At 40.9% G+C, this 16,370-nt stretch overlaps 1 protein-coding gene across 1 annotated transcript in view; it reads left to right on the forward strand.

Moving 5' to 3' along the window:
- Window positions 1-16,370, forward strand: part of MALRD1 (MAM and LDL receptor class A domain containing 1) — a 491,201-nt gene that overhangs the window by 304,250 nt on the left and 170,581 nt on the right. Inside the window, exon 29 of the mRNA XM_077268326.1 lies at window positions 10,420-10,600. Coding sequence (XP_077124441.1) covers window positions 10,420-10,600 — 181 coding nt within the window. The remainder of the gene's footprint in view (window positions 1-10,419; window positions 10,601-16,370) is intronic.

A 16,370-nucleotide genomic window follows, 5' to 3' on the forward strand; every position in this document is an offset into this window, starting at 1 on the left:
ATGGTTCTGGATTCCAACCCTTGATTCTGTGTTCTGTAGTCGGCGTCTCTCTTACGTTGAGCCGCAGATACACCTTTTCTTTGGGTGTTTTAGTTCTGTTTTCTTTGTTTCTGTTGGTTTTGGGTATCAGGTGTTTTTTTTTTTGTTCGCTTAAAATGTAGCCGTCTAATTTATTTATTTTTTGTAAGTTAAAACCCCTTGCATGTCCTGAAACAGCTACGATCCCTCAGAAACATGCAGCTCTGCAAACAGAAGCATGTGCCCAGACTGGACCTTAGTTCTTCTGCTTGAGCATCTGTGTATTTCTGAACAGCCTTTTCAGTGCTCAGTAGGGGTCTCAAGACTCGGGTGTTAAGGGGTTTAACATAAAAAAATAGATAATAGGTAGACTTTAATTCTCTTGTATGTTGAACACTTCATTTATTTTGATATCAGGCCAACAATGTCTATAGACAGGTAAAGATTAAATGAGAGAAGGAAAGCCTAGCCTAAATTAATTCTCATTTTATCTGGTATTTAAAAACTATCTCTGTGTATGTAACATGGTAGCTAACAAAGTACTGTGATGACAGCATCATCAGTAATGACTGAAGAAGCCATTCCATAGTATCACATTTTTCATTTTACGCATACTTTGGTAATAAAAGGATTTTAAAAAATTATGTTTTAATTCTAAGATATACTTTTTAGTTTACCATAATTTGAGATAATCGCAACGGTGCCATTTACCCTTCCTATTTTTAATCCTCATATTAAGGCAAATTAAACTTTAAAGGTAATTAACCTTTTCTCGTATCAGTGCGTGATAATCTAGAACCACTGAATAAAAATGTGTACGATCAAACCAAATGGTCACATACACTAGACTCTCACAACTCATATTTATAGATTACATTAAGTGAAATTTTCATGTGCAGCACATTTAATTAATTTAGGATCGCCATCAGGAGATTCTGCAATCTCTGCCATCTTTTGCGAACAGATTAACTTCCGTGGTAACAATATACATCATCTGAATTACAATTTCATGAAAAATACAGTTTGAATTATAAGAAGCCTCGATGCAGACTCTAGTTAAGAGATAAATTTGCCATCTTAGATAGAAGGAATACTGGGCTATCTATGCAGATAAAAAGTACCTCGTTGGTATTCAAAAGAAAACTGTTAATGGGATTTTATGTTAATTTCATGGCGCTATCTGACCCGAGTTCTAAAATACATTTTTGTTAACTTTCAAGGTTTTCATTGCAGCTGTTCTTTGGAGAACCTTTGTAACTAAACTCTTTCTTGCCATTCCTCCATTAATCTTAAGTACATTTTACAGCTTGGATTAAACAACTAGTCAGAAGAATGTATGAAAATCCAAGGCAATTTATATTTTACGAGACAGAATTAGTCATGTCTTGTTAGGTATGGGTCAATGAAACAGTATATAAATTATATATAAAATATATAATAATTAAAGGCATGGGGTTTTAAAGAAGATCTGTTGCATGACTTCTCTATCTCTCATCTCGTTCCTCTACTCAATCCAACAGATTATTGCCATTGATAGAAAAAAAATAAAAATAATCCAATTTTTAACCCTCGCTTTAACTCAAAAAGCTGCACAGCTCCACCAACGGTATGATGGTCGCGTTCAGGTACTGCACATCCTCCCCCTATTGTGTTGTATAGAGAATGAATGTGCAGTACCTGGGTACAGCTACTAGTTCATTCACAGAGCTATGCTTTGCTGCCAGCACTAGGGACTGGTGATTGGCGGAGATGTTGGTTGTTGTAGCCCCACCGATCAGATATCGATGACCTCTCTCAAGGATAGGACATCAATGGAAAAGTCCTGGGCAAGACTTTTAAGTGTATCTATTTAATTTCCTCTTTTTTTTGCATATATCAGGAATATATTTGAATATATGAAACTTTATAACACAGCTTATTAGGGAGAAGTGGAATCTTCCTTTTCTTTCAGCGGTAAGCAGGATAGCTGTATATTTTCAGTATCTTCCACAGTCACCAGAAATTCCAGGGAAGAAGCTTCTTGTAACTTAGAGCCTCTCTTCCCGTGAGACTCGTGCTGTGAGAGGGGAGAGGGAGCTTCAGAGTAGAAATATCTAATTCATCAGAGGACACAGCTCTCCAGCACCACATCAGGATGAGCATGTCACTCAGTAAACTTTGAGAAAGAAGATCTACATACTTGCCACAGAGAAAAAAGGAAAAAAAATCTTTAAATATTAGCCAAAGAAGTAATTTGCATCAAATACCAATTATCCAATCAATTATACTCTGTGGATTACGCTGCTGGAGATCACAAGACGTATTCATAAAACAGGTGAAAAGGAGTATGTGAAGATAATGCCCATAGCAACCAATTACAGAAAAGATATAAAATAGTAGAAAAAAATGTAAAGCATTGTGAACCACTCTTCTGCGTAAATTTTTGCCCAAGGTTTCAAAACTGAGAATAATTGTTTCTCAATCAATATCATGTCTGATGGAGTAACCAGTAGGCACTGAATGGCCAATTTCCACCAGGAATAGGGTTTGAGTCTATTAGTTGTTCTGCTTGATTCCATCTTAATGTGCAGTATGAGTATAAAAAGTCATGGACTTATGGACAGATCTTTTCGAAATACTTGTAACCATGGATTATGACTTAAGAAAATTGATTTAAAAAATTTAAAAATTCAAAATGTGTATTAAATGGTTTGAAAGACCCTCATCTATTAGCTAAAGCCAAGAGTAGCCACGACAGAGCGTTTCTTGCTTTGGAGGATCTAATGTGCACTATGCATTAAATTTAGTAAAAATAACATAATTCGTTTCTTGTAATGTGTGGGAGAACCAAATTCTTGTTCTTTGGCTCTCTCACAACTTGGGTTTCTAGCAATGGGACAACCTTTAAACAGCTTTAAAGGGTATTTTAGCAATATACATCTAATACCTATCCAGTGGAAATGTGATAAATGCAAGATCATTGCTGTCCTGACCAATGGGACCTCAACTGATCCTCTAGAACAAGAAAATTTGATCTCCAAATCTCTGTAAATACATAACCACAGCAAGGGAGAATTTGGATTGAGTTGTTGTGAATCAGGTACTCTATTGCCACATTTTAATGAAAACAGACGAAGGTCTCCTGATCCAGGCAATTGTCCCAAGAAGTAGGACACCCCTCCGATCAAACATTGACTATCAATTCAGTGGAATATCCCTTTAACCAACTTAACAAAAAGAGATTGTCCAAAGTGCACATCCCTTTCCACTGCAACGACAATCTCAGTTGTCCATCAAAACAGATACAGCTCTGGCAAAAATTAAGAGACCACTGCAAAATGTTCAGTTTGTCTGATTTTTCTCTTTATAGGTATATTTTTGAGTAAAATGTAAATTGTTCTTTTATTCTATAAACTTCTGACAACATGTCTCCAAATTTCCAAGCAATAAATTTTGTATTTATTGCTTGGTGCTTTCAGACCTCAAATAATGCAAAGAAAACAAGTTCATAATCATTTAGAAACAACAATACTAATGTTTTATCTCAGGAAGAGTTCAGAAATCAATATTTTGTGGAATAACCAGGATTTTAATCCCAGCCTTCACATGCGTCTTGGCATGCTTTCCACCAGTCTTTCACACTGCTCCTGGCGCAAAAATGTAAGCAGTTCTTCTTTGTTTGGTGGCTTGTGACTCTCCATCATCCTCTTGATTACATTCCAGAGGTTTTCAATGGGGTTCAGGTCTGGATATTGGGCTGCCCATGACAGGGATTAGTTGCAGTGGTTTCTTATTTTTTGCCAGAGCTGTATATTCGTATCTTAACTTTGTGGAAAGTCACATTGAATTTCCTGAGCCTAAGAACATTAATGATGTGCATTTCTTTGTTACATTGAGAAGTTTAACAAGGCATAATAACAGGGTACATCTTGCATAGTTTAATGTACAATTTGTCCATACAGACTATCTATTGCTTGACCTCCGATCCTTGAGATACCTTCCACATAATAAATTGACCAGTAGAAACCATATTAGCCGTTTCTGTAACTAACATGAAAGGACAAATTAATTAACATCACTCAAAATCTGCTCATCTGAGGATTAATGATGCAGCAGATGTAACTGCTCAGGACATTATGTTTTATATATGCAGAGAAAATACAGGGAAAATGCACTGTGAGAGTGGTCAGGTATATAAAGTATAGCATTTAGCACCAGACAGGGACAATGTGCCTATGTGTCCTCCACCGAAGGTGCAAGTAAAAAAGACTTTTCTTGTTGAATCTGTACTGTTATTAAAGCTGGTCAAAACTTTATTGAAAGGGAATGTCTCATGTATGTAACTTTACATAATTATAAAAAGTATTTGCAAAAAATTACTTTAATAGAAAAAGCTAGAAAAGCTGAAAAATAGCAGATGAATAAATAAGAGCGCTCTGTGTCACCTATGCTGGCACCCGCACATAGTTTCCCTTCTCCCTCCATGCAAGGATCATAGAATCATAGAATCATAGAATGGTAGAGTTGGAAGGGACCTCCAGGGTCATCTGGTCCAAACCCCTGCTCAAAGCAGGATTCACTAAATCATCCCAGACAGATGTCTGTCCAGCCTCTGTTTGAAGACTTCCATTGAAGGAGAATTCACCATCTCTCTTGGCTGCCTGTTCCACTCATTGATGCTGCCATACTCATTGCCCCAGCTGCAAGGCATGTTCTCCAGGGTTCTCCCTACTGCCTCTGTCTCCCGGCAGCGAGCCTAGTGCACTCCCGCACTCCCCTGGTCTTAGAGGGGTACCTGATAAGTTGCCCAATGCTAATAGCTGGAAGGCATCTTGTATAAAAGACACTCTTCCCAATTTGGAGGTGCCTAAGGCTAGGTTCACATCACGTTAGGGAGATCCGTTTAACGGATCCGTTACTAAGCGGCACTAATGCTATGTAACGGATCCGTTAATGCACCCAATGCCATACATTATCATAACGCATCCTAACGCATGTCACAATCGGCATGCGTTAGCGATGATGCATGTGACGCCCCCTCGAACACGGTCTACCTCGTTTTTGGGTACTTTAGTTCTAACGCACAGTTAATGGACGCGTTTACTGTGCATAGACCTCTATTGTTAACGCATGCCAACGCAATGGTACCATGTGTTAGTGCATGCGTTAGCGTGATTGTAGAAAAAAAGAGATTTTGGCCATCAGCGTTAGCGCATCCGTTTAACGGATCCGTTAAATGGATGGCACTAACGCAATGTGGACCTAGCCTAAGCAACATTGTGTCATTAGTGAGCAAAGTGTGCTAGTGGTGAGTTGTTAGGTCCCGTGATCCTTGTATGGCTAGGTCCTGAGCCCGGACCCCTGGTGTACACAGGAGCTCCAGTGTACACCAGGTGACAACTTAGCTATGGCCCTGCTAGGCAAGCTCAGCCCTGCAGCGCATAGTGGGTCCACGAACCACATGTGCCACATGCATGACAAGCCCCCCTAGGTGCAGTGTTGTTAGTGCAAATTTCAAGTATAAATTTTACAATTGACCTAAAAAGCATAAAAAAGTTGATGTCATTCATTAGTCAATATATAGCTTCAGGTTTCCTCAATTAATATTAACATTTAGTGTCTACTTAGCACCTAGTGCACAATTAATATTTCTCTGCACATTTATTAATGAATGATCATCAATGCAGTGTCCAATTAATGCATTAATGCTCATTTAATGTTATTAACTACAATACAATCCCCTATACTGCCATTCCAGCCTCATTTACAGTTACAATTGACAGTACAATTAATGCTGTACAACACCAATCCATCCTCATTTAATGCTACTATGATAAATACTACTATCCAAAGTATAATTAATGCTCTACGCTGCCATTCCATTGTCCTCTAATGCTGCCACCCACAGTAAATATAACACCTAACACCCCCATTCCATATTCATATACAAGTGCTTCTCACAATATTAGAATATCATCAAATAGTTAATTTATTTCAGTTCTTCAAAACAAAAAGTGAAACTCATATATTATATAGAGTCATTACAAACGTAATGATCTATTTCAAGTGCTTATTTCTGTTAATGTTGATGATTATGGCTTACAGCCAATGAAAACCCATCGTCATTATTTCAGTAAATTAGAATACTTTATAACACCAGCTTGAAAAGTGATTTTAAAATCCGAAATGTTGGCCTACTGAAATGTATGTTCAGTAAATGCACTCAATACATGGTTGATGCTCCTTTTGCATCAGTTACTGCATCAATGCGGCGTGGCATGGAGGCGATCAGCCTGTGGCACTGCTGAGGTCCTATGGAAGCCCAGGTTGCTTTGATAGCAGTCTACAGCTCATCTGCATTGTTGGGTCTGGTGTCTCTCATCATCCTCTTGACAATACCCCATAGATTCTCTAAAGGGTTAAGGTCAGGTGAGCTTGCTGGCCAATCAAACACAGTGATACTGTTGTGTGTAAACCAGGTATTGGTTCTTTTGGCAGTGTGGACAGGTGCCAAGTCCTGCTGGAGAGTGAAATTTTCATTTCCAAAAACCTTGTTGGCAGAGGGAAGCATGAAGTGCTCTAAAATTTCCTGGTAGACGGCTGCGCTGACTTTGGTCTTGATAAAACCCAGTGGACCTACACCAGCAGATGACATGGCTTCCAAACCATCACTGATGGTGGAAACTTCACACTAGACCTCCAGCAGCTTGGATTGTGGCCTCTCCACTCTTCCTCCAGACTCTGGGACCTTGATTTCCAAATGAAATGCAAAATTTACTTTCATCTGAAAACAACACCTTGGAGCACTGAGCAACAGTCCAGGTCTTTTTCTCCTTGGACCATAAGGTAAGACGCTTCTGGCTTTGACTATTGGACCTGAGTGGCTTGACACAAGGAATGTGACACTTGTAGCCCATGTCCTGTATACATTTGTGTGTGGTGACTCTTGAAGCAATGACTCCAGCAGCAGTCCACTCCTTCTGAATCTCCCCCAAATTTATGAATGACCTTTTCTTAACAATCCTTTCAAGGCTGCGGTTATCCCGGTTGCTTGTGCACCTTTTTCTTCCACACTTTTTCCTTCCACTCAGCTTTCCATTAATATGCTTGGACACAGCACTCTGAACAGCCAGGTTATTTAGCAATGAACTTTTGTGGCTTACCCTCCTTGTGGAGTGTGTCAATGACTGCCTTCTGGACATCTGTCAAGTCAGCAGTCTTGCTCATGATTGTGGAGCCTACTGATACAGACTAAGGGACCTTTCTAAATGCTTAGGAAGCCTTTGCAAGTGTTTTTGGCTAATTATTCTAATTTACTGAGATAATGACTTTTGGGTTTTCATTGGCTTTAAGCCATAATGATCAACATTAACATAAATAAACACTTGAAATAGATCACTCTGCTTGTAATGACTCTATGTAATATATGAGTTTCACTTTTTGCATTGAAGAACTGAAATACATTAACTTTTTGATGATATTCTAATTTTGTGAGAAGCACCTGTATGTATAACTAATGCCTTTGTACAGGTTACCACTAGTGTTGAGCATTCCAATACCGCAAGTATCGGGTATCGGCCGATATTTGCGGTATCGGAATTCCGATATTTTTGCGATATCGGGAATCGGGATCGGGATGCATATTCATGTGTAAAATACAGAATAAAAATAAAAAATAGGGATATACTCACCCCTCTGACACGCCCTGGTTGTAATCCCTGCAACCGGCAGCCTCCGTTCCTAAGAATGAGCGAGTGAAGGACCTGCGATGACGTCGCGGTCTTGTGATTGGTCGCGTAACCGCTCACGTGACCGCTCACGCGACCAATCACAAGCCGCGACGTCATCGAAGGTCCTTCACTCGCTCATTCTTAGGAACGGAGGCTGCCGGTTGCAGCGGTTACAACCAGGGCGCGTCAGAGGGGTGAGTATATTCCTATTTTTTATTTGTATTCTTTATTTTACACATGAATATGGATCCCAGGGCCTGAAGGAGAGTTTCCTCTCCTTCAGACCCTGGGAACCATCCAGGATCACTTCCGATATTTGTGTCCCATTGACTGGTATTGGTATCGGGTATCGGTATCGGCGATATCCGATATTTTTCGGATATCGGCCGATACAATCCGATACCGATACTTTCAAATATCGGAAGGTATCGCTCAACAACACTAGTTACCACGTTACTGCAGTCTCTTGTGGCTATCTCACCACCTGCATGAGAAGGATAAGTGCCACTTGATTTTGTAGGTTTAAACCTTTGTAGTCCAGCCTTAATGTCAACCTCCTCCCTAATATAAGTACCATGGCTGACAGTAAAATTATTTCTGCCACCCACACACAGTACAATTAATATTGAAGAACCAGACACTTTACAGTTATTGATGTTGCAACCTATCTCCAGAATAATTGATGCCAGCTCTCATCCCCAGTTCACCCTTTACTGCCATGTCCAGTAGATGTCCCATAACTGTTTATAGCAGAATAACACTTTCAGTTCTTTATTACACCAAAAAATCATGCAAAATGTCCTAATGTTAATATGTTAATAACCTAATGTCCAAACAGATTTTGTCTAATGAGCTGGTACTGGAGTTTTATTTTGCACACTGTTAGCAATCATTGACTTAGCCATACCACTCTTCTTAAATTACGCCTCCTCCATGCCCATTTCGCGCCTCTCCAAGACTCTTTCTCCTACTTGCTAAATGATCAATATTCCCAGAATAGCTGGTTTCTAAAAGGTTTATGGCTGGTTTGCTTGGATCTGGGAAATGTGTTGACTTTACCAGGAGTCCTGGATATTTTTTCGTATCCTGGAAGCCTCATGGATGTTCTCAGAAAGTTGTTTGGCATGGTTTTATTGACAAACATCAAAGAAGAATAATCATGGATCAAACTCAATGTATATGACATGCACAGAAAACCTTCTCGGAGCTCAGGTTATCAGGAAGCTTCTGCCGTGCTCAGGAAATTTGTCAACTTGTTCAGGAATCCAAGAGGTTTCCAACTTTTCCCAAGATGCTCTCCGAAGTTCTAGGAGCGTTGTCAAGTATAATGTAAGGTGATATACAAGATGTATTTAACTAGAATACTATAGACCCAGTGATGAGCGAGTATGCTCATTACTCGAGTTACTCCGAGCATGCTTGGGTGGTCTCCGAGTATTTTGGCGTGCTCGGAGATTTAGTTTTGTTCGACGCAGCTGCATGATTTGCGACTGCTAGACAGTCTGAATACATGTGGGGATCATGCCGTAGCTTCTAGTAACTGTTTTACCTCACTCCAGTGCTGGACTCACAGCTACATTGCTAAAGGCCCCGTCTCACATAGCGAGATCGCTAGCGAGATCGCTGCTGAGTCACAAGTTTTGTGACGCAACAGCGACCTCCATAGCGATCTCGCTATGTGTGACACGTACCAGCGATCAGGCCCCTGCTGCGAGATCGCTGGTCGTGTCGGAATGGCCTGGACCTTTTTTTGGTCGTTGAGGCCCCGCTGACATTGCTGAATCGGTGTGTGTGACACCGATCCAGCGATGTCTTCACTGGTAACCAGGGTAAACATCGGGTTACTAAGCGCAGGGCCGCGCTTAGTAACCCGATGTTTACCCTGGTTACCAGCGTAAATGTAAAAAAAAACAAACAGTACATACTCGCCTTCTGATGTCCGTCAGGTCCCTTGCCGTCTGCTTCCTGCTCTCACTGACTGCCGGCCGTACAGTGAGAAGTGAGAGCACAGCAGTGACGTCACCGCTGCGCTCTGCTCTCAGTGTACGGCGGCTCAGTCAGAGCAGGAAGCAGACGGCAAGGGACCTGGACACCGAAAGGCGAGTATGTACTGTTTGTTTTTTTTTACATTTACGCTGGTAACCAGGGTAAACATCGGGTTACTAAGCGCGGCCCTGCGCTTAGTAACCCGATGTTTACCCTGGTTACCGGGTGCTGCAGGGGGACTTCGGCATCGTTGATGACAGTTTCAACGATGCCGAAGTCGTTCCCCTGATCGTTGGTCGCTGGGGAGAGCGGTCTGTGTGACAGCTCCCCAGCGACCACACAGCGACTTACCAACGATCACGGCCAGGTCGTATCGCTGGTCGTGATCGTTGGTAAATCGCTTAGTGAGACGGGGCCTTAAGTCCTGTTGTATAATATCTTCCATGCTGGTGCTTTACTCTGTGTGTTACAGAGAATAAAGAGCAGGAACCCATATCTCTATGTGTGCTGTGCAGCTGGTCTCGAACAACTAGATAAGAGATAACTGAGAAGTAGACATAGAGTCTACTGAAGGAAAACTGATGAAAATGAAGGCTATACATCGTATAATTGTAACAAATGGTGATATTTCTCATGTACACACACAGGACAGCTTGTTACCTGAAATGACAAGTATGCTTTAACATTTATGTTATTTTATATTTAGACAGAGAACGACTTAACGAAAGTATGGGGAGAATCCGAAAATCAAGACGGGAAATGGAATGAAGTGGAAATTCATTTGGGGAAGTTGAGAAACTTTGAAGTCATATTCGAAGGTGTACGGATAAAAGACTTTGGAGGAGGAGCAGCCATTGATGACATTGAATTTATAAACTGTTCTCCAGGTAAGTAGCAATATATTCAATAGCTCTTATATTTATCTTCTCAGAAAATTTGTCTATATTCCAAAATTTTACTTATTAACGCCAAGAAATTAGCCATCATAGCTTCTCTCCATCTGTGATGGGGAATTCATCATAGCTGAACCGACAATAAGGGTTTATGAAACCTTGTAAATTATTGTTCTAAATTCCTGTTCAATCCTTGCTTTAAAGTCCAATGGGTGGGACAATTTGGGGATTGACATTTATTCTGCCAGTGATTTACATGGGTGAGATGTGTCTGAGGGATGTGAACATGGTTCTCTGTATAAGCAATGGCAGATAGCGTTACTCACTAACTTGTGCCCCTATTCCTGATGAACTGCACGAGACTAGTCCAGAAGGATGATGCAGTGATGAATTCAACAGGTTTTATATATAGTACCTTGATGATATGAGGCGAGATATCAGGGATGATGAAGGGATGAAGATGAGGTAGAAGTTAGTACTGCAGGTTAGAGCTGGTATTAGAAGCACGAAGTTAGAGGTAAGAAGAGAATCCTTTCTCCAATCCTGAAGTATGTATTGTCCAAGATGGCACTGACCACAAGAAGGAAGTGAGATAAAGATAGGAAAAGTTGCAGAAAGAAAGGTATCATGGGTTAAGCACAATAATAATACATGAGCATCATAAGATAACAACAGCTAGTAGATGGCAGCAAAGTGCACAAATACAATAGATGTTAGAATTAAACCATATACATTAGATAATGTCCTGTAAGTCTTTGCAAAAGATTAGCTAACAGAACAATATTTCTGTTTATACTGGAAAGGCTGTTAATCATCAAGTAGTCCCGCCCACTGGACTTCTAAGGACAAATCTCAGGAGGCATTAAGATCAATAAATTATATATCAATCGTCTCAGACATGTGGCTGACAGATTAAACATTTCAGCGTGACATGGGATTGTTAAGGATTTATATATTAAGTGCCCTATCACTAGGATACGTCAACCAAATATGATGTCAGACCCCCACAGATCAACTGTTTGCAGTTCCTGTAGGGATTAGATTTACACAGGGTGTAGAGCTGGAACATGGAATGTTGTGTAGTCATTATTCTCAGGTGCGGAGGCTCAGCTCCTACTAAAGTACAATCAAGAAACCTCGGCTCCTAATGAAGTATATGCTTCTGTCACTGGTGCTGCAAGCAGCTGATTGTTGGGGGTGTCATAAGTCAGACCCCCCTTGATTAGATATTGATAACCAAAGCTAATGAGAGATCATCGATTTATAACTTGTGGTTAACCCATTTAAGTACTGCATACACCATATGTGTCCTAATCTGATAGCCAGATAATAAACTTTAAGTTCTGTGTCTCTCATTCTCAGTTTGAGGTTTGTATAGTGGGCACGCCTAATTGCGGGCGAGACTTGCTAATGCTATTCTTTAGCTCTTTTGGTCCAGAAAATAAGTGGTCAAAAGTTCTTTGAACCTCAATTCACAACAACTGCAAAATGGAAGTCCGAGGCAGATGCAATTCCCATGAGTGAGACTCACATCTTGTGGATACCCTGTAAGGCCACGTTCAGTATTTGGTCAGTATTTTATATCAGTATTTGTAATTGTAAGACAAAACCAGGAATGGGTGATAAATGCAGAAGTGGAGACGTGTTTCTATTATACTTTTCCTCTGATTTTTCCTCTTCTAGTTTTGGCTTACAAATACTGATGTAAAATACTGACCAAATACTGAAGGTGTGAACGTAGTCTAAATGTCTGTGATGAAAATACTTCTCATTACTCTTCATGGTGGCAGAAAAACGTACACTTATTTCAACTAATGGAAGGGAAAAGAGGGTTAAAGAGATCGAGGACCCGGACACATCAAAGAGCCCGGGATCTAAAATATTTATTTATTCTTTTTTTTTAATATTGTAAAATCATTCCAGTGCAAGCGTGACGCTGGAGGGAAAGGTATCAGCTCTGCTGTTCTAGATGTTGGCGAAAGGCTCAGAATGAAATGAAAAACCTGCAGAGATAAAACATGTAGGGCCAGGATCAACCTCAGCGGCTTCAAAATATTGGAAAATATCCTGCAGTTATAGGGGAAAGGACAACAAAGCAAGCCAGGCCCTGAGTTCTGCATCACAGCCCTTTAAGATATTTCATCTCTTTGAGATATGACGTCCCTTGTAGGAATCTCCACTTTTCATTAATTAAATATTTTCTGTTCCTTTTTTTTTTTCATTCAGTCCTCTCTTATTGCTGTGCACATGTGTATAAATGTATCACACATTAACCACAGCCTCAAGAATGGGAATAAATGCAAAATGTAAAGATTTTTTTTTTATTTTATTTTTCTTAATTCTCTATATGAAAAATGCAACATATATAAAACACAAGGTATTAGTCTACATTTTGGTATTTTTTTAATTTTCTGTCACTACAAACTACAATTTTAAAAAAAAAACAATCACTGCTATCTTGCAGTTTTCACTCTGAGCCCAGACAAAGAAAATATTTTCCAGCTGCAAAGTTTGGGTCCCCATTGTTTTCAGATTCAAGTTCGGTATGGTTCCGGTTACAGAACCCGAACCTCTATCGGTTCACTTATCCCTACTCATTATCATCACAGACAGGATCACAATGACAGGTAACATAAAAGATAACCCAGGATCCACCATTGATAATAGATGATGAGCACAGCTTACCTCCTCCCCCTCCCTGCACAATGACCTCTGCACAGCTCACAGAGCATGCCTACAATGTTCTCACATATAAGTCAATGGACATTTTCAGACACCAGTTTCTTATGTCCTTGTGGCTGCTGAGCTCTGAACACTGTTATTAGCAGCTCTAGCAATATAGTTGTGGTCGTAATTATGTATAGAAAATAAATTAATATAAAACAAATAAAAAACTACCATCATATAGGAAAAAACAGAGTTGATAAAAATAAATATTTACCACTGTCTGGTTTTCATTGTTAAAAAAAATTGATGATACATTCCGTATATCATACCAATATATGACATAAAGTGAATCTGTCAACAGGCTTTCACCCCCCAAATTATTTATATGTGCACATAGCTGTTTCAAAGACAAGTCCAACAATACCTTTACATGGCCAGTCTGTTCCTCTCTTACTGAGAAATCGGCAGGAGAATGGATATACAAATAAAGCTGAAGAGCTATTTGTAGACCTGAAGCCTCTGTCACTCCAGCTTGACCGATGGCTCCTTTGCTTGAAGTCACACAGCATAAAGGAAGTCACACAGCATATAGAGCTGGAGTGACAGAGGCTTCAGATCTTCCATAGTCATTTATATATCAACTAGATGGTAGCCCGATTCTAACGCATCGGGTATTCTAGAATATGTATGTAGTTTATTTATGAAGATTTTAGAATAATACATTGAATACACAGGATTCGGCCAGCCGCGGCCAATTAGCAAAGTGTGGTTCAAATCCCGCGCCAATTCGCGGCTGTCGCGCCTGTCGCTGATTGTTCGCGGCCGGCCATGTAGTATATAACAGCCCACGTAGTAAATAACACAGCCACCTAGTATATTGCACAGCCACATAGTATATAGCACAGCCACGTAGTATATAGCACAGCCCACGGAGTATATAGCACAGCCACATAGTATAAAGCACAGCCCATGGAGTCTATAACAGCCCACATAGCATATAGCACAGCCACGTAGTTTATAACAGCCCACGTAGCATATAACACAGCTCACATAGTATATAACAGCCCACGCACGCAGTATATAACACAGCCCACATAGTGTATAACACAGGCCATGTAGTGTATAACACAGGCCACATAGTATATTGCACAGCCCACGTAGTATATAGCAGCCCACGTAGTATATAGCAGCCCACGTATTATATTGCACAGCCCACGTAGTATATTGTACAGCCCACGTATTATATTGCACAGCCCCTGTATTATATTGCACAGCCCACGGATTATATTGCACAGCCCATGTATTATATTGCACAGCCCACGTATTATATTGCACAGCCCACGTAGTATATTGCACAGCCCACGTATTATATTGCACAGCCCATGTATTATATAGCAGCCCACGTATTATATTGCACAGCCCATGTATTATATATTGCAGAGCCCACATATTATATTGCACAGCCCACGTAGTACACTCCACAGCCCACGCAGTATATTGCACAGCCCACGTAGTATATTGCACAGCCCATGTAGTATATTGCACAGCCTACGTAGTACATTGCACAGCCCACGTAGTATATTGCACAGCCCACGCAGTATATTGCACAGCCCACGTAGTATATAGCACAGCCCACGTAGTACATTGCACAGCCCACGTAGTACATTGCACAGCCCACATAGTACATTGCACAGCCCACGTATTATATTGCACAGCCCATGCAGTATATAGCAATGTGGGCATCATATCCCTGTTAAAAAAAAGAATTAAAATAAAAAATAGTGATATACTCACCTTCCGTTGGCCCCGGATCCAGGTGAAGCGGTTACAGACGCTCCTCGCGCTCCGGTCCCAAGAGTGCATTGCGGTCTTGCAAGATGATGATGTAGCGGTCTCGTGAGACAACTACATCATAATCTCAAGAGACAGCAATGCATGGAGCGGTCACCAGGGCGTCATGAGGAGTGGGAAAGGCCTGTTCTGGATCCGAGGTGAGTATATATAACGATTTTTTATTTTTTTAATTATTTTTAACATTAGATCTTTTAACTATTGATGCCGCATAGGCAGCATCAATAGTAAAAAGTTGGTCACACAGGGTTAATAGCAGTGGTAACGGAGTGCATTACACCGCGGCATAACGCGGTCCGTTAACGCTGCCATTAACCCTGTGTGAGCGCTGACTGGAGGGGAGTATGGAGCGGGCACTGACTGCGGGGAGGAAGGAGTGGCCATTTGCCGCCGGACTGTGCCAGTCGCTGATTGGTCATGGCCGTTTTGCCGCGACCAATCAGCGACTTGGATTTCAATGACAGACAGAGGTCACGACCAATGAATATCCGTGACAGACAGAAAGACAGAAGGACAGACAGAAAGACGGATGTGACCCTTAGACAATTATATAGTAGATTCAAATGCTGATTTCTCGGAAGAACGGACCGGCCATGTAAAGGTATTACTGAACTTGTCTGTGAAAGAGATACATGCAGATACAAATAGTTTAGGGGATGAAATCATGCTGGCAGATTGCCTTTAAAATGTTTCCCACAGCTTGCAAAGTCAACTTTCACTACAGCGAGAGGAAGAGGATTTCAGTACTGCAAACAAAGACTGGATCCATCAGTTAACAAAAGGGATATGGATTAGGGAGGGTTTACTTACAAGACTCAGAGTGCTCAGCTACCTGGCCTGGAAATGCCCTCTGGGTATTTACAAGCTAATGTGCCTAGAGAATATAGGGTACTTTGCTCTGCTTGTCCATACCAAGAAATGTGAGGTGGATCCTCCAAGCCTCAAGTCTGGATGGGCGCACAGATTCCGGGCGTTGGTGCGACAAGCAGGAAGGCACGAAGGAAGGGAGGACTTGGCACACTCAGGAATCTTGCGTGCAGCAGGAAGGGTAAAGTGGAACCCAGGATGGAAGCAAGTTAAAGCACGGTGTCCACTAAAGTGGAGTAGCCAAACATAAAGGTCTGGTGTCTCTATCCTAAGACACAAGATTGTGTCCTAATGGGCCTTAATTAGGATTAGGGAGATGATGTTATTGATCCACGACGGGCTACCTGCAAAAGTTGGTGCAGAGTACAACAGAGGGCAG

The sequence above is a fragment of the Ranitomeya variabilis genome, chromosome 6 (genome assembly GCF_051348905.1).
Source record: "Ranitomeya variabilis isolate aRanVar5 chromosome 6, aRanVar5.hap1, whole genome shotgun sequence".
Lineage (NCBI taxonomy): Eukaryota > Metazoa > Chordata > Amphibia > Anura > Dendrobatidae > Ranitomeya > Ranitomeya variabilis.